The sequence below is a fragment of the Hypomesus transpacificus genome, chromosome 6 (genome assembly GCF_021917145.1).
Source record: "Hypomesus transpacificus isolate Combined female chromosome 6, fHypTra1, whole genome shotgun sequence".
NCBI classification, from domain to species: Eukaryota; Metazoa; Chordata; class Actinopteri; order Osmeriformes; family Osmeridae; genus Hypomesus; species Hypomesus transpacificus.
Window position 1 is genome coordinate 3,550,199 of NC_061065.1, and position 19,045 is coordinate 3,569,243.

General features: G+C 49.4%; 1 protein-coding gene across 1 annotated transcript; it reads left to right on the forward strand.

Moving 5' to 3' along the window:
- Positions 1 to 8,857: 8,857 nt before the first annotated feature.
- Positions 8,858 to 17,560, forward strand: snw1 (SNW domain containing 1). Its single transcript, XM_047022123.1, has 14 exons — positions 8,858 to 8,915; positions 9,460 to 9,613; positions 9,786 to 9,947; positions 10,179 to 10,274; positions 10,627 to 10,733; positions 11,039 to 11,143; positions 11,313 to 11,382; positions 11,590 to 11,655; positions 11,859 to 11,975; positions 12,316 to 12,457; positions 13,773 to 13,875; positions 14,460 to 14,577; positions 14,838 to 15,001; positions 16,759 to 17,560. The coding sequence occupies exons 1-14, from the start codon at positions 8,902 to 8,904 to the stop codon at positions 16,949 to 16,951; spliced, it is 1,611 nt and encodes a 536-aa protein (XP_046878079.1). The 5' UTR covers positions 8,858 to 8,901; the 3' UTR covers positions 16,952 to 17,560.
- The last annotated feature ends 1,485 nt before the right edge of the window (positions 17,561 to 19,045 follow it).

A 19,045-nucleotide genomic window follows, 5' to 3' on the forward strand; every position in this document is an offset into this window, starting at 1 on the left:
TCCGTCTGTGGACGTCAGCGTATGAGAGAGGTGTTTCTCTCTCTCCTCAGCCTCTGCGTTCGTTAGCAGCAGCGTGAGAGTGCTCGTTGCCTCTGCATTACCGCAGCACATTCATCACAGACAGGGATGGATGTGTTGCCTGCATCACGCTGCGCTGTGATTAATCACTTCTTCCTGCAAAGCGGCTCAAACCGACAACTCCGGTGGCGTTGACGACATCCGCTGCGTTCTGCCGCACACAGGAAGCGAGCTGTGCGTCTCTTCTGGAGGCGCGGAGAACGTTGAGAGACATCACATGATCACACGAGAACGGATGCTTCTGTAAGAAAGGGGAATCTGAGGATCATGTCAATATATCTTTTAAGAGTGACACGAAGACTCCTGAATCCACACATAATAGTGTGATTAATAATGCCATTCATAACACCATTGGAGTTAATGTGAGCTCACATAAAGCTCATTGTTTGTCTGTGCTATTATTCTAAGCTACCTACAAATAGTCCACCTAGAAAAAGTACAACAGAAAGTCAAGGATCAGAAGTTCATTGTACTAATGATATTTTGGTGCTTAGTTACATTATAAGTAATGGGTGAAGGTTTCTGTTGTGTGGGTGTGTATGTGTGTGTGCATTGTGCATGCTGTTAGTTGCAAGTTGTTAGAAGCTTTCCACAGCCTGCATGTGAAGCCCTGCAGGAACCAACTTGTCAATGTGAGTCTCAACCTTCATGTCTGTCCTAAGGGGAAATGACAACGAGCCTACTCTACGTTCACACGGAGAAAAAAACATGGTCAAACAAAAGGAGAGGAAAGGATGAGAGGAGAGAAAAGGAGAGAGGAGAAGAGAAGAGGATCAGAGATGATCGGAGAAGAGAGGAGATAAGAAACAGGATAGGGTTAGGGTTAGGGTTAGGGTTAGGGTTAGGGTTAGGGTTAGGGTTAGGGTTAGGGTTAGGGTTAGGGACGAGGACAGGAGAGGGTTAGGGTTAGGGACGAGGAGAGGAGAGAAGCTGAGGTGAGCATGTACTTGTCAGTGTAACAGCCACAGGGAAATTCCGTCTCTGTTCCTCCAATGGTCTGTCATCCACCAAGTCCCCGTTTGTCCCTCAGGAGAGCTATCCTGTCGGGCAGGCATTACGTCTGACTGCGTGAGACTGCCAACCTTGAATTATTGCACTGTCGGCCGGAGAAGACTCTGTCCTCCTTCCCAGCGGGGAGCCAGGAGGTCAAGTGAGGCTGGTGGTCTTTGTCCTCTCAGGGGTCGACCAACCGAGCTCATGACATTACAAGGAGGGTGAAGGACGAGGTTGCAGTTACCTGGATCGCTGACAGCCAGCCATCCTCGAAGACACGCTGGGGAGTGCACCCTCCTGAAGGTGCCAGACGTTAGTTAATTACTGTCGACCTTGTTTGGAGACATTTACAGACATCTGGGGAACTGCTCTGTGGTTTCTCTGCTGAAATGTGTTTTGTTTTTTATGTTGTGGGGTTCAAATACATCACGGTCACATGGTGAAGTCACATGCACACCTTAGTAGGTCCAACAATGAGAAGATTCAAGGCAACACATTCCACAACCACCACAGAAACATCTAGAAGACCTTGACTCTGCGTCTGCTTCCCTCACGTGCTTCCTCCCGTCAGCTCGTTCCTTTATGAGGAAAACGACAGCGTCGACACACGCGGGACCAGCTGACGTCAGTCGGAGCGGATCAGAGCAGAGTGAGGGGAGCCGGAGCTCATTTCACGCGCTGTATTTCCTTGTCATGCATCACTACTTTGCCGTCGAGGCGGTATGTTAAAATGTGTGATCTCTGCCCCCCCCACCACAGTCAGGTCTTTCTCTCAATCTCCCTCTGTCTTTCTGTCGCTCTCTGTCTGTGTCTCTCATTCTCTGTCTCTCTTTCTGTCTCTCTCTTGTTTCTGACTTTCTGTGTCTCTGGGTGAGTGTTTGCAAACACCCTAAGAAATTAGGGTGAGAAGCCAAATCTATACTTGTAAATTGTGTCAATAATCAATAAGGAATTCTACAATTCTATTCTGCACTCCTACACGTTTTGTATTGATCTATTCATTGCTCGATTGCTTTCTCTCCTTTTAAAACCTTGCGGCACCTTGAGACCACAACAATGAAGGAAGGAAGGGGCTCTATAAATGACATGTCATTGAGATTGTCAAGATGTCATGAAGTCACTGCAGGCTCTGCAGCTGTGCGCGTGTGTCTCCTACCTGAGAGCACAGCTGATGCTCTAGTGTGGCCCAGGTGTGCCCCCCCCCCCCCCACACACACACACATACACACACCACCAACTGTCAGGAGCGGTTAGGGTGGACGCCTTTCCCCACCTCACCCCCACCGGGCGCCCGACAGCCCCCCCCCCCCCCGGTTGCCACAGAGGCTGGCAGTGTCCCCAGGTGAACCATGGCGCCACTCGTTATGAAAATGAGCTCCCTCTCAGAACACTGGGTGCCCTTGGGGCGAGGATGTGTGTGTGAGTGTGTGTGTGTGTCTGTTAGTGTGTGCATGTGCTTTGTGTGTGGTTGTCTGTGTGTGTGTGTGTGTGTGTGTGTGTGTGTGTGTGTGTGTGTGTGTGTGTGTGTGTGTGTGTGTGTGTGTGTGTGTGTGTGTGTGTGTGATGGGTGGATGGCTCCGGAAGGCACCTCCATGCATAAAGATGAAGCAGTACGGCTATGTTCCTCTGTGTTCCTCTAACTGTGTTCCTCTGACAAATCAATCAGACAGTGTTCAGAGGGGCCTTATGGCCTTACTGTGGACCTGTGCGTGTGTGTGTGTGTGTGTTTGAGAGAGAGAAACAGAGAGAGAGAGAGAGAGAGAGAGAGAGAGAGAGAGAGAGAGAGAGAGAGAGAGAGAGAGAGAGAGAGAGAGAGAGAGAGGTAAACATTTGTAAAATAATGAGTAATTGACTGACTGACTGTGCGACTGGGTTTAATTCCTCCAACCCTTACCACTTTTCTTACAATAATGCTCATGTTGTTTTGTGATTTGTAATGAATGTTACGTAACACATCTCAGACTGTTAATCAACAGAGAGTGATGCCAGTAGATACACACTGAATGTATAATGCACTGCCGTGTCATTCACTGGTAGGTTTTTGTTTCACTGTGAGTCATCTGCTGGGAATATGTGAACACCCTGAGGAATGGTGACAAGAAGATAAGTGTGTTTCTGTGTTGAGTAGGGTAGAAGCATGCAGAGTATGGGTGTAGTATGAGTGTTTGTCTTGTCGAGCAAATTCCTCATGGAGCAAGTTTCTTCAGGCATCAGATCATCCTGCGGGTGCCATAGGGAGAGGAGAGCAGAAGACATGAGAGTGGAGGAGAGGAGGAGGGAGGGAGGGAGGGGGGGAGGGAGGGAGGGAGGGGGGGAGGAGAGCCTAGGGACACACAGTCCACCAGTGTATATCCAGATACCAAACCTGCCTGCATTTACAACCTACTTGAAAAGTTAATAACCAATACCAAACCGGTTTACGATCGCTGCAACCTATATAGACCACCAACTCCTCCCCTCTCCTCGCGTTGTATTTTCACTGCGCTAACATCCACAATGACTAGTTTAAAACAGAGCTGAACAAAAGCAGTTGGATTCTGAGTAGGTGTACATTTTGTTTTAACACCTCTGCTTCACTTTCGGGGTTGTAGAGAGAGTGTAGCGATCCATATCGCCAGTGGTGGGAAAGCAGCTCGCTATCAGCTCTTGCGATCGAGCGACATGCTCTAGATTAGCCTCGATCGTGCCATTGGTCTTCTCAAGGTCAGAGCTAGAGCGAGCACCGACTCTACGGGCCTGGGGGGATGACGCAGCATGTCACGGGAGATATCAGGGAATAAAAAACGCTTGGCTTATTTATTTGAATGCGATCAGCAGTCAGCAGAGTAATTGTCGAAACGCAGTGTATGTTTGCTGAGAGTATTTTAATCAGCCTTCTCTCACAGCTCTCTGAACGAGTACCTACGGAGTGACGAAGCAATTTCGAGTAGATTAGGAAATTAGAGTTTTTTCTCAACCGGGGAGAAGAGCTGTCCGTGGAATTGCTCGGCCTGGCTGCAGCCGCCTGGGCCAGGATGTGCATCATGACCGCTATGGGTGTGTAGAGGGTCCGACCAAGAAAAAATATCTCCTCAACCTAGATAGAGGTTACATCTTTCTAGCCCTGCCTCTCAGACGAGCACGCCCTCATGCTGCTTCTGGCACGGACGCTGTCTGTGACTGTGTGACTGTGTGTGTGTGAGTGCATGTGTCTTTGTGAAATGGTGTGTGGGGTCGTGATTCAGTTTGTTGCGTTGTGTTAATTTATGTAGTTTATTCTCACTGGCACAAAGCCTTTTCAAGATAGTGCTGCCATCTACTGGCAGGTGCAGACATCACAGCCTACAGCACGGCAGACCAGCAGAATCTGAACTGTTACAATATTTGCATCTTTCATCTCTATTTTGTATTCTAATCAATCGTGTGTGTTGTAAATGTTGTAATAGATCATTTCAACATGTGGCCCCTTCATCCCAATTAATACACACACACACATGCACACATTCACATGCATGCACTCATACACACACACACAGGTGTACACACACAGAGAATCTGCTGTCTGCTGGCTCCTCTCTCCTCCCAGTGTCCTGGTGAGCTCCAGCAGTCCGTGCTGGCTCTGTGTGATGGGTTATTTACTCTCATAAGCTTTTAAAGCCTTCCATTGACCTCTGCTGGCTTTGTGTTCCTCTCCCTGTAAACACACACTCTCACACACACCCTGACAGAAACACACACCCCCTGACAGAACCACACACACATACACACACTCACTGACAGATAGAAACACACACTCCCAGACATGCATGCTCCCAGACACAAAAACATACAGATATGCACACACACACACTCACTCACACATAGAAACACTGACACACACGTTCACAGACACACACACTCATAGACACACTCACACAAACTCCCGGAAAGAAACACACACATGCACACACACTCACACACAATACAGATGGTGTGAGTGGAGCATTGACCAGGCCTAAACCCACTCAGCAGAGGCCAAACAACATGGCCCTCAGCCCTAACATACACTGACCAGGCTGACGTCCCCACTGAGAGCTTGGCAGCCGTTAAAACCACAAACTCATCTCTCCCTAACCCTTTCTGTCCCTCTCTCCTCCCTTTCTGTCTCTAGCCCTCTTTCTCCCTCTCTCTACCTGTCTCCTTTCTCTGTCTATCTCTCTGTCTCTCTCCCTCCCTCGCCTCTCCCTTGCTCCCTGGCTCTCTAGCAAGTCAGGAGAGAGAACCCAGAGGAATAGTGAAGAGGGGCAAGTGGAGCAGAGCAGCGTGTACCTGTCTTGTCCTCTAGATTGAGGAGGAGGGCGGGAGTGCTGTGTGTGTGTGTGTGGGGTGGGAGGGGGGGGGCTCCCTGGGCAGCTTTCCTGCTGTGTTTTCAAACTGCTTCAGACCAGAGACAAAACGATGTGAGAAAAACGCCGGCAACCCTGTTGAATAATGCAGGTGACGCCAGGCTGGTAAATCCGGGGGCCAGTTCAGGAACACTGATGACTCTGACAGGACTCACTTCACCATGGGGGCTTGTCTTATCTGCTGTCTGCCTTTTATTGGTTCAGTTTAGAGCTGAGTGCTGTGTCCACCTGGAAGACCCCGCTGACTGTGGGTGCCTTCACACAAGTGTTGTGAGTGTGTTTGTGTCCATGTGCATGTGTGCTCGCGTGTGCTCACGCGCACGTGTGTGTGTGTGTGCCTACGTGTGCGTGTGTCCATCCTAGGCTGCTGACCCAGTTTTTGTTGTTTTTCCTTCCTTCATTCACTCCTCCACTACTCATGCAGTCCTGGCAGGAGGGTGGGGTATGTTGGGGGCAGGAGGGTGGGGTATGTAGTGGACTGGAGGGTGGGGTATGTAGTGGACTGGAGGGTGGGGTATGTTGGGGGCAGGAGGGTGGGGTATGTTGGGGGCAGGAGGGTGGGGTATGTAGTGGGCAGGAGGGTGGGGTATGTAGTGGACTGGAGGGTGGGGTATGTTGGGGGCAGGAGGGTGGGGTATGTTGGGGGCAGGAGGGTGGGGTATGTTGGGGGCAGGAGGGTGTTTTGCGGGGCATGCCACCAACAGAAGAAGCAAACACATCACTAACACCCTTCGGGTGAAAGACAGTGTAAGTGGTATAAAAATTGCATATTTTCACACGTTATGAACACGCGCCCTCATGATCGGGTAATGACGTAATTCCTCCCCTTTCCTCATCCCAGTTAACTCTCACACGCACACATCTCTCCTTCCCTTAGTTGTTTATGCTTATCACTCATTAACGTACATTAAATTAAGTAATTACAGTAATAAACATCTTAGTGAGAAAGAGAGGGGGAGAAAAGACAGAGAAAGAGAGAGAGGGAAAGAGAGAGAGAGAAAGAGAGAGGCTCTCTTCTCATAAGAGAGAGATTTCTGTCTGTAGCGTCTCGACTGTTTTCTTAAACTGTTGTTTTCCTCTGCTCTTTATGCTTTTCTTCAGGAGGTTTGACATGGCCGCTACTCTGCCACCTCTGTGTCGGCTCCTGTCAGGACCCTTGGTGACAGGGGCCCTCCCTGACCTCTGACCCCACCCCGGGAACAACAGGGTCACAGATGGACTTCACTGATAAACAAAACAACAACCTTGATCTTACACAATAGGGAGAGAACGCAATGAAAAATGTATGATATTTTCAGCAAAATCTGAAATTTAAAGTATCACTTTGTAACAATAGTTTTGATTTGCATGGGTTTGTATCAGAGAATTAGCGTCAGTGTTGAGAAATATTCAAGGTTACCTGCATGTCTGTTTGTTAAGAGCAGACTAACTTGATGAATCCTCCACCACCAAGCATCCTTAGTCTGGAATCTGGGCCAGCCAGACACTGCTTGCAAACCTGACCTTGTGAGAAACAGAGGCAAGGGAAGAAGAGAGAGAGATGGAAAGATGATACGGAGAGAAAAGGACACATAGAGATGGAGCAAGAGATAGATAGAGAGACAGAGAGATGGAGAGAGGGAGATGGACAGAGATGGAAAGTGAGAACAACGGAGACACAGCAAGAGATGGATGGCAAGAAAGAAAGACCTAGAGAGAGAGATGGAGAGAGAAAGAGGAATAGAGAGAGTGAGCGAGAGACATAGCGAGAGACAGAGAAAGAGACAGAGAGAGCGAGAGATGGAGATCGACAGGGAGAAGGCCCCTCAATGCCAAATGCCACACGTACGTGTGCCCCAGCAGAGAAGCACCCAGATGATTGGGTCTATTAAAAGCGTTCCCGTCCCTTGCCTGGGCGTGGTGATTGATCTCATCTGACGCGTCCTTTTACCCTCTGTCACATTAATAACTGCGTCTCTCCTGAGAGAGTGACAGACTGCCGTGGCCTGAAGGAAAGAGATGGGAGAGAGAGGAAGACAGAGAGGAAGAGAGAGGAAGAGAGAGGAATAGAGAAGAAGAGAGAGGAAGAGAGAGGAAGAGTGAGGAAGAGTGAGGAAGAGAGAAAATAAGGAGAGAGAAGGTGAGAGAAAAAGAGAGACAGGGAGAGTAAGGAAGATTGGATGCTCAAGGTGAAATCTTCCTTACTCTTTAAAACCCATTAAGATAATTTGCTTACACTCCTAACATACCAGAGTGCCAGTGAGAAAGGTTGCCTCTGGTCTTCCCTGGTACATTGCCTGCGGCGGGCTCAAGGCTGTCAGTACAACAGGATGACAAGTGCCCAACGAATTACATCATGTTCAATACTGAAATTACATCCAAGACAATAGTCTGAACATCTTACGCAACAGACTGTCAGTTTACCAATGCAGACTGTCAGAATAATTTAGTGTCTCTGTTGTGTCATTATAAAACTGCCTAATTGTTCCTCAGTCACTACTTGAGAAAATACAGAAATATATCAGTTTATATGGCTTTAGGAGTGTGGAGTGCCAGTAAATCCACACTCAGTCAGAACAACCACCCAGGGACCTGGATCCACATCTCTTCTGAGCTCTGAGCAGAGATGACAAACATGTTTTAACACCCTCAGGATAGCTCAGAAAATAAATAAATAAAATTGTTGATCCTGTCATCGCTCAGGGCTAAAGGAAGGATTTGTGATTCACACCAAACTGTCAAGGGAGTTGTAGACCTGGAACACATTGTTTTCTTAAATTAATAAATATCTTAAATATGTTGCACTTAACATATGATTTTGTTGTTACTGTGGACTCTTCTCAGAATCATGTTATATCGCTAATTTCTTCCATAAATCATGTTATTGTTCCACTGTGTCTGATTCAAATGCAGACTGTATTGCACTAACCACTGTTTATTTTCTACAGTGGGATCATCTTTTTTATATTTTAAATCTAATTGTTTCTAGTGTAAATGGCTTATGTTGTCACTTCATTTCTTTAAACAGCACATTATTTTAAGAAATGTTAGTGAAATGCTCTTACTCCACTGGCAGCCTACTTGTTTTCATCATTAGAACGTTCATGATTAATATTTATCCACTTAAAGTTGATAGGACCTTTTGTAGTGTAATGTGGCTTTAACCCCATGCTTGCACCCTATTTTCTGGTGTTTTGTTGAGAGAATGGAACGTAGGCTATTTAAAAACTGATAAAAGTAATCAATACATTTTCATAAATAGGTCAATACAAGATTTACATTTAGACATTTTCTGAAAAATGAGAAATGTAATAACAAATTTGCTGTCCAAATTAAAGTCCGTCTTGTTACCAATTATTTTATTTTTGTAAAACTCATTGTTTGCAAAGAAAAAGACCTGCGACCCAAAGCAGGGTTAAGTAATCATCGCGAGAACACGAAAACGTACCGGCGTACCACGTCAGATTCAAGCGTAGAAGAAAGGAAAATGTCGCTTACGAGGTGAGTTCTGTGGCAAAGACTTAATATCTATTTACTTAATAACCGCAATTATTGGCTACTATTCCTCTGACATGGACGTGTTATTGGTTTCTTGGAGTTCGTTTTGCCAAGACAACAGAGTTTACATGAACTTGTATCGGGATTCGCCTTTTTGTTAACCAGCAAGCTAGCTAGCTAGCTAGCTGGCATGTGCTAGCAACAGCAACACACAGCAAACGTTGGCGGCCTACTAGCTGGCTATTTTGCGAAAATCTAGTGCACGGCTCTTGTTTTAGCTGCTCTGTCGTGGATTATTTTAGCAATATATCATTGACATGTTAAACCAACCATATCTTTAATTGATTTCGCATTGCGCTTTAGCTTGCTAGCCTAGCTATCATGTGTTATTTACAGTCGCGAGAAAGATGAATTTTGCTAACCAACTATTTACTAAAACATATTTGTTCTTAATTTTTTAACCTACTTGGTAACTCGCGGTTACATCAAAGTTTCATGTTCAAACGATAGTAAGTTAGTTGACGCTCACCGGTACTTCTGCTTGTAGCTTTCTACCGGCGCCGACCCAGCTATCTCAGGACCAGCTTGAGGCCGAGGAAAAGGCGAGGGCGCAGAGGTCTCAGTCCACTGCACTGGTATCATCCCGCCGAGAACCCCCTCCATATGAACACAGGAAGGGATGGGTGCCCCGCTCTCTGGAGGTACGTAAAGATGGAACCTAATGAAGAGGAAATGCTTTTGTATATAAACATTTTACTGACTAGTTAATCAGAACAGCTCATTGTGGCCCATAACCTCTCAGCCAGTCTGTTTCAGCTGATTGTCACTGCTTTGAATTCTCAAGTGTGGCTGACTGGTGGTTTGTGTATGCAGGACTTCGGCGATGGGGGAGCCTTCCCAGAGATCCATGTGGCCCAGTTCCCCCAGGAGATGGCCAGGAAGAAGAAGACATCCAACGCCCTGGCCGTCCAGGTGGACGCAGAGGGCAAGATCAAATACGATGCCATAGCCAGGCAGGGCCAGGGCAAGGACAAGGTAAGGCTGGTGGTCCTAGACAACGTTAGATAACGTAATAATAATAATGAAACTGTATTAATTCACAAGACACTTTAATCCAGAGCAATTAAACGGTGTGGGGTAGGGGGGGGTTAACTTTTTCAATGTTCAATGCAACATCTGCGGCCAAATGCTGTGCCACTGGGCTCCAGCCCTCCCTGTCTGTGTAGGATGGGGGCACCTCTGAGCCCTATACTGTTCCCTGTGTAGGTGATCTTCAGCAAGTACACAGACCTGCTTCCTAAGGAGGTGCTGAATGACGACGCCCCAGAGCTGCAGAGGCCCGACGAGGAGGCCGTGAAGGAGGTGAGACCACGAGCCCAGCACGCCCCCCTCATCCAGCACGCCCCCCTCATCCAGCACGCCCCCCTCATCCAGCACGCCCCGCTCACCAAGCAGCCCCATCCACCTAGCACGCCCCCCTCATCCAGCACGCCCCCCTCATCCAGCAGCCCCATCCACCCAGCTAGTGTTGACAAGCACATCAAACATTGTTGTTTAAGTCATTAAGACTTTGTGACATTGCTTGTTAAAAGGGCTATACAAATACATTTGATATGAATTAGCTGAATTTGTTGTTTCAGAAGTATGTAAATGTTTATATGTCACACCATGTTGCTCCTGTTGACCCGTGGAGTGTATTTCCTCATGTGTGCAGCTAACAGAGAAGACCCGCTCAGCGCTGGATAAGCAGGTGTCTCAGAAGATTGCAGCAGCCATGCCTGTGAGAGCAGCAGACAAGCAGGCGCCTGCTCAGTACATCAGGTAGGACTGCCAGGGGACTTACACCACCCATTTACACTACATTTGGTTGATTTAGCAGACTCTTTCATCCAAACCCACATGCATGTCCATATTGAAAGACACAAACGCCCAGGGACCTTGTGCTCCTCAGTTAAATGCTATACCATCACGAAACGTTGACCCCTTCCTTTCTGGCACCACTATGTCAACCCACTTGCTGTCTCGGTTCTCCACATGGTTGACCCTCTCCCTGTCTGTCCCCCCATGGAGACTTACTTCCTGTCTGTCTATACCCCCCATGGTGACCCACTTTCTGTCTCCTGCAGGTACACCCCGTCCCAGCAGGGCGTGGCCTTCAACTCGGGGGCGAAGCAGAGGGTCATCCGCATGGTGGAGATGCAGAAAGACCCCATGGAGCCCCCACGCTTCAAGTAAGGAAACACCATGTTCATTACTATGGAAAATGTGGAGATATAAATAAATCTCAGTGAGCCAATCCTGGTTAAATGAAATCTCGAAAACAGTAAAAAAAATTCACTTAAAAAAAAAAAAAAAAACGAATGAGTTCTCTAATTTGCTTTGTGTGGATGTCTGTTCCAGGATCAACAAGAAGATCCCTCGTGGGCCTCCCTCGCCGCCTGCCCCCGTCATGCACTCCCCCAGCAGAAAGGTACGAGCGGGACCCTGGTCCACCACTCAAGTCAAGTCACTAAGGGCTTCACAGATGGCCACAGACCAGCACCTGCAACAATTTTGGGTTTTGGATGTGACCGGTGTTGGATGTGACCGGTGTTGGATGTGACCGGTGTTGGATGTGACCGGTGTTGGATGTGACCGGTGTTGGATGTGACCGGTGTTGGACCTTCTGTGCTTTCAGATGACTGTGAAGGAGCAGCAGGAGTGGAAGATTCCTCCTTGCATCTCCAACTGGAAGAACGCCAAGGTACCGAGGATCTGTCTGACCCGGCTCACTGTGCAGGCTGAGCTAGGCAACATATTGTACCCAACACGCACACACACTCACATATGAACACACACGAAAACATGCACACATTGACACACCCGCACGTGTGCACAGACATGTAAACACACGGGCAGGCATGCAAAGGCACACTTCCTGTCCTGATGGCTTGCGTGTTCTCTCAGGGTTACACCATCCCACTGGACAAGCGCCTGGCTGCAGACGGCAGAGGCCTGCAGACGGTTCACATCAACGAGAACTTTGCTAAACTGGCCGAGGCGCTGTACATCGCTGACAGAAAGGTACGACCTGACTTTACCATGTAACTACATGGCAACACTTTACATGAAGGTTACATCAACCACCATGTCACTGTATAGCATGGGAAAATAAGAACCCCAAGACTATATATACATTTTAGGATATATCATTCTGTAGTTTTTCACAAGGGAATAGATTTAGCCCAGTGGTATAGCGCTTGACTGCGGACCTGGAAGTCACAGGTGCTAATACCCCCCTTCTACATCGCAAAATTGATATCCAAGTTGCAAATGTGGATAATTGCCTAAATAAACGCATGATAATTGTGATTGTACTCATGAACTGTGTGTGTGTGTTGTGAACTGTGTGTGTGTTGTGCAGGCCAGAGAGGCTGTGGAGATGAGGGCGCAGGTGGAGAAGAAGATGGCCCAGAAAGAGAAGGAGAAGAAGGAGGAGAAGCTGAGGGAGCTGGCTCAGATGGCCCGAGACCGCAGGGCAGGGATCAAAGGGCACGGGGACAAAGGTCAGTCTCTCTGGCCAAACTTGATTTGTATGGTCCTTTCACACACCAAACCATCATTGATTGGAATTTGCATTTTTCTTAAATGTCACAAGTGCAAATGCATACAACACCTCAGTCTTCTTCAAAATGTATCATCTTGATGTGTCAACATCTACCAGCAAGAAGGTTTTCGACCGTTACAAATAGCGGGCCTAATATAGGTTAATTTGCATACACTTCGCCTAGATGGCAGTCTTGGGTGTAGCTCTTAATTTCAGATGGCTGCGAAACAGCATGTCAGCCTATGTCACGCTTTCACAACACTAATCCATCCCTCATATCTCCTTCCCTCCCCTGGCTCTCCCTCCTCCCGTCCCCTGGCTCTCCCTCCTCCCGTCCCCTGGCTCTCCCTCCTCCCCTCCCCTGCCTGGCTCTCCCTCCTCCCCTCCCCTGCCTGGCTCTCCCTCCTCCCCTCCCCTGCCTGGCTCTCCCTCCTCCCCTCCCCTGCCTGGCTCTCCCTCCTCCCCTCCCCTGCCTGGCTCTCCCTCCTCCCCTCCCCTGCCTGGCTCTCCCTCCCTCCTCCCCTCCCCTGCCTGGCTCTCCCTCCCTCCTCCCCTCCCCTGCCTGGCTCTCCCTCCCTCCTCCCCTCCCCTGCCTGGCTCTCCCTCCCTCCTCCCCTCCCCTGCCTGGCTCTCCCTCCCTCCTCCCCTCCCCTGCCTGGCTCTCCCTCCCTCCTCCCCTCCCCTGCCTGGCTCTCCCTCCCTCCTCCCCTCCCCTGCCTGGCTCTCCCTCCCTCCTCCCCTCCCCTGCCTGGCTCTCCCTCCTCCCCTCCCCTGCCTGGCTCTCCCTCCCCCCCTCCCCTGCCTGGCTCTCCCTCCTCCCCTCCCCTCCCCTGCCTGGCTCTCCCTCCTCCCCTCCCCTCCCCTGCCTGGCTCTCCCTCCTCCCCTCCCCTGCCTGGCTCTCCCTCCTCCCCTCCCCTGCCTGGCTCTCCCTCCTCCCCTCCCCTGCCTGGCTCTCCCTCCTCCCGTCCCCTGCCTGGCTCTCCCTCCTCCCCTCCCCTGTCTGGCTCTCCCTCCTCCCCTCCCCTGCCTGGCTCTCCCTCCTCCCCTCCCCTGCCTGGCTCTCCCTCCTCCCCTCCCCTGCCTGGCTCTCCCTCCTCCCCTCCCCTGCCTGGCTCTCCCTCCTCCCGTCCCCTGCCTGGCTCTCCCTCCTCCCCTCCCCTGTCTGGCTCTCCCTCCTCCCCTCCCCTGTCTGGCTCTCCCTCCTCCCCTCCCCTGCCTGGCTCTCCCTCCTCCCCTCCCCTGGTTCTCCCTTCTCCTTGGCGGGTGTGTGCAGGAGGGGAGGATGGGGAGGCCCGAGAGCGCGATGAGATCCGCCATGACAGGAGGAAGGAGAGACAGCACGACAGGAACATCTCCAGAGCCGCCCCCGATAAGAGGTACGCTCTAACTACACGAGCTTACGCACACACTCCTTACCACACACAGACACACACACACAGGTCCACAGACTGACTCTCTCTGACACAGTCTCTAAGACACACATGTACTCACTCAAACACACACCCCTTGCTGAATCATTCAGTTGGTGGGCTGGACAGTAACTGAAGGCATCTGTCTGGTCTAGTGAAGTGGTCAGCAGGGGAAGATGTAAGATGTCTGCAGGGGCAGACTCATTACTTCTGAAGTCTATCTCATTCAACTGGCCTCATTACTCAGATGTCTGTATGATTAAACTGTTCTCATTACCATACTAGGCTGGCCCTCAGCATGGCCCCAGCCTGCAAGGCTTACATCCCACAGATCTTCATGACACGCATATGCCTTACCCTCTAAACGATGCTTGTGTCCCAGGCTGTTTCACCACCATGCTGTAGGTCTCTCCTAACTTCAGAGTGCTTCATTTGTGGGATTGCAGAGCTGATCTGTGACTGGCTGGCATCTCGCAGTTGATCTGTGGTTGGCTGGTGTCTCTCAGACCAATAGGATGACCCTCTCCCACGCGGTGTGTTTGCTCGTGCAGGTCCAAGCTGCAGAGAGACCAGGACAGAGACGTCAGCGAGCTGATCGCTCTGGGACAGCCCAACCCCAGGACGTCCAGCGATGCCCAGTACGACCAGAGGCTCTTCAACCAGAGCAAGGTGAACCACATCATCCATTTGACCTTTATTTAACCAGGAAGGGCCCTTTTGCCATGTCCTGGTCACGCGAGTCATTTCACTTTTATTTAGTACACCTCTCATTGTTAATACACATTTACAAATCACATGACAACACAAAGCATGCAGTTTTGTTTTATTTTATATAAACATAGAAATTATAGTAGCAGAGTGATATCATACACTGAAAAACCATCATTGTTTATATATATTTCGTTCTGTAATCTCCCTTCTTCCGCCAGGGCATGGACAGTGGTTTTGCAGGTGGGGAGGATGAGATGTACAATGTGTACGACCAGCCGTTCAGAAGCGGCCGGGACATGGCTCAGAACATCTACCGGCCTGGCAAGAGTTCAGACAAGGACGTGTACGGAGACGACCTGGACACCCTCATGCAGAACAGCAGGTACAGGACTGTTCCCTCCCTCCCTGCCTCATGCAGAACAGCAGGTATGGGACTGTTCCCTGCCTCATGCAGAACAGCAGGTACAGGACTGTTCCCTCCATCCCTGCCTCATGCAGAACAGCAGGTATGGGACTGTTCCCTGCCTCATGCAGAACAGCAGGTATGGGGCTGTTCCCTCCCTCCCTGCCGCATGCAGAACAGCAGGTATGGGACTGTTCCCTGCCTCATGCAGAACAGCAGGTATGGGACTGTTCCCTGCCTCATGCAGAACAGCAGGTATGGGACTGTTCCCTGCCTCATGCAGATCAGCAGGTATGGGACTGTTCCCTCCCTGCCTGCCTCATGCAGAACAGCAGGTATGGGACTGTTCCCTCCCTGCCTGCCTCATGCAGAACAGCAGGTATGGGACTGTTCCCTCCCTGCCTGCCTCATGCAGAACAGCAGGTATGGGACTGTTCCCTGCCTGCCTGCCTCATGCAGAACAGCAGGTATGGGACTGTTCCCTCCCTGCCTGCCTCATGCAGAACAGCAGGTATGGAACTGTTCCCTCCCTGCCTGCCTCATGCAGAACAGCAGGTATGGGACTGTTCCCTCCCTGCCTGCCTCATGCAGAACAGCAGGAAATGGACTGTTCCCTCCCTTCCTGCCTCATGCAGAACAGCAGGAAATGGACTGTTCCCTCCCTGCCTGCCTCATGCAGAACAGCAGGTATGGGACTGTTCCCTGCCTCATGCAGAACAGCAGGTATGGGACTGTTCCCTGCCTCATGCAGAACAGCAGGTATGGGACTGTTCCCTGCCTCATGCAGAACAGCAGGTATGGGACTGTTCCCTGCCTCATGCAGAACAGCAGGTATGGGACTGTTCCCTGCCTCATGCAGAACAGCAGGTATGGGACTGTTCCCTCCCTCCCTGCCTCATGCAGAACAGCAGGTATGGGACTGTTCCCTCCCTGCCTGCCTCATGCAGAACAGCAGGTATGGGACTGTTCCCTGCCTCATGCAGAACAGCAGGTATGGGACTGTTCCCTGCCTCATGCAGAACAGCAGGTATGGGACTGTTCCCTGCCTCATGCAGAACAGCAGGAATGGGACTGTTCCCTCCCTCCCTGCCTCATGCAGAACAGCAGGTATGGGACTGTTCCCTCCCTCCCTGCCTCATGCAGAACAGCAGGTATGGGACTGTTCCCTCCCTCCCTGCCTCATGCAGAACAGCAGGTATGGGACTGTTCCCTGCCTCATGCAGAACAGCAGGTATGGGACTGTTCCCTCCCTGCCTGCCTCATGCAGAACAGCAGGTATGGGACTGTTCCCTCCCTGCCTGCCTCATGCAGAACAGCAGGTATGGGACTGTTCCCTGCCTCATGCAGAACAGTAGGTATGGGACTGTTCCCTGCCGCATGCAGAACAGCAGGTATGGGACTGTTCCCTGCCGCATGCAGAACAGCAGGTATGGGACTGTTCCCTGCCTCATGCAGAACAGCAGGTATGGGACTGTTCCCTGCCTCATGCAGAACAGCAGGTATGGGACTGTTCCCTGCCTCATGCAGAACAGCAGGTACAGGACTGGTTCCTAGCCTCCCCCTCACGTCCCTCTCATGCAGAACAACAAGATGTCACAGACTCAAATTCCGCTAGATGTCACTTTGGATGAGAGAACTTTGTTCTGAATGAACACATCATTAGAATGACAAACCTAACCCCAATAACTTACCTGTCTCTCTCCATCCATCTCTCCTCACTTCACTCCTTCCTCCAGGTTTGTTCCAGACCGTGAGTTCTCCGGTGCCGACCACGGGCCGCGCCGTGACGGCCCGGTGCAGTTTGAGGAGGACCCGTTCGGTCTGGACAAGTTCTTGGAGGAGGCCAAGCAGCATGGCGGCTCCAAGAGGCCCTCCACCAGCAGCCGCTCCAAGGACTACGACCACGACAAGAAGCGCAGGAAGGAGTGAGGACTGGAGAGGGGCCTCCAGCCCTCCCTCGCAGGGAAGGGCAGCAGGGGGATGATTTTAAACCTGGGAGTTTGAGCCACCACCAAAATGTGTCCAATAGAAATATTGATCTTTTTGCGGTCTGTTTCACAGCTTGTATTTTTTTGTTATTTAAAAAAAGCAAAAAAAACAATTTGTTTTATTTTTGTCAGTGGAGTGTAGTTCCAGGCTTTAGGTGAGTGTGGATGTGATCCAGGTTCTTGGGGAATGCTGCACTGCATTCTACCCCCTCCCAAGACCTCAGACAGGCTGTATTCTTCACCTCTAGCTTCATTAGCTTACTTTGTATCCGCCCTCTAGTCACACAGGTAATAGGTAACTATCCTGCCTTTCCATTGTTTTAAATAAGTCCCCTTGTATATGTGTGGCTAAGCAATATTTGGGCCCACTGGGTATTACATAAGGCATTCCTGTAAGTGAGGTGAATTTCCCAGGTGTGATTTATATGGTGTCTTGTCAGGATCTCATCTGAGACACAGGCTCTGTTTCTACTGGGATACATGATGAACCAGCTCTATATCTCTTGTACAGTACTGCTACCATGGAATAAATTTCGTTTTATGGAGAAAATCCTTTCTTTCCCTCCCTCTTTCTTTGCTGTTTTCGGATAAAGTGTCTTAGTCTAGAGTTATTGTTGTGTGGTATCTCGTCAACACACTTCCTCAATGCAATCATCAGGTGCATTCAGGACCTCCAAGACGCTCCTCTCTGTGGCAGTCGGTCGTAATTGTCTCATTGTGTGCTCCACACTTTCCCCACTTCTCAATCACATTCTGAATAATGTGCCTAATAAACAGATGATTAAACACCCATGGTAGATTCTGGGAGCCCATCAATTACCAGGCAGGAAGCAGAACCATCGACACTAGCTGAGGAATACTCTCGAGATTTATGCTTTGATTAGAACAAAACTGGTTCCATTAATTACAATTCATAAGTGATTTATGCAGTCTTGACAGATTTATTCCAGGCAACTTCCTGGACTGAACAGAACCAATCAGGACAACATTACACACCCAGACAGACTGGAGAGGTTGTAGAAGGTTTTTCCTAAAGAGCTCTGTCACAGACTATTTAACCGATGGATTTTCTTAAAGTCTGCATTATAAATGTTCCACGACTCCAATGACAACATCTGTCATTATTGATCGATTACCATTACCAGCTGTTTCGTTCTACTGTATAACTACATCCTTACATGCATATCCTGTGTGTCAGTGACCATCCTTCAATTAACTTTTTATTGATCTAGAAGGAAATTAAGAGCCTTAGACAGGCGGCTGTTACCACGAGAATATCCTTGACTGATGCCAAATTAAGTTTATTGTCCATTCTGCTTCTTCCACAACACACACTGCAATTTTTTGCAGGCCAACTGTTTAAAAAAAAAGTTTTTTCCCTCTCTCATCTTTCTTCGCTCTCCAATGAAATTAATTTACTTCCACAGTGAGAGGTCTGACTGAAACAACAAACTTGTTTCTTTACGGTCTCTAGTAAAATGCAGTGTCAGCTTGTCCCCTCCACCCCCGGGCACAGGGAAACATTCATTAGTGACTCTTCGGTAGGGAAGTCTGTTCTGCATTGACCTGTATTGTGTGGAAAGGAGTTTATGTGGTGATTAATTTAAGATAATCTTGCTAAAGCTATCAGTCCCACACCAGCTGAGTGTAGTGAAGGGGGGGAGTTTGACTTATCAAACCACAGCCTGCTAAATCTGTTAAACTGGTCCATTTAGAGTTTGCCTTAGTGTTTCTCCTCGTCTTGCTTGGGGATATTGGGTTAGTTTAGGTGTGGTTCTGTGGGTGTATGTGTTTGTAAAAATGGCTTGATTTGATAAAGGCATTCAGTTCCTTGGAAACTGGGGGACAATCATCAATGTTGCTACATGTAATAAATGACAAGTGATTTGTTTGTAGACACATAGTTTCTGGGGTTCTTAATGGCCAGTCTCCTACATCAAAAAATTGCTAGTGTGATTATATCCTAGTCTACTAGTGTATTCAATATGGCTTCTTGAAGGAAGGCTGCAGGCCTTGTTGTGAAGGACGCATTCAA

What these genes read in the sequence shown, in the direction of transcription:
- snw1 (XM_047022123.1), top strand. An exon ending in GCGCCTGCTCAGTACATCAG is followed by an intron (nt 10,734 to 11,038) that starts GTAGGACTGCCA and finishes TGTCTCCTGCAG; the next exon opens with GTACACCCCGTCCCAGCAGG. An exon ending in CCAACTGGAAGAACGCCAAG is followed by an intron (nt 11,656 to 11,858) that starts GTACCGAGGATC and finishes GTGTTCTCTCAG; the next exon opens with GGTTACACCATCCCACTGGA.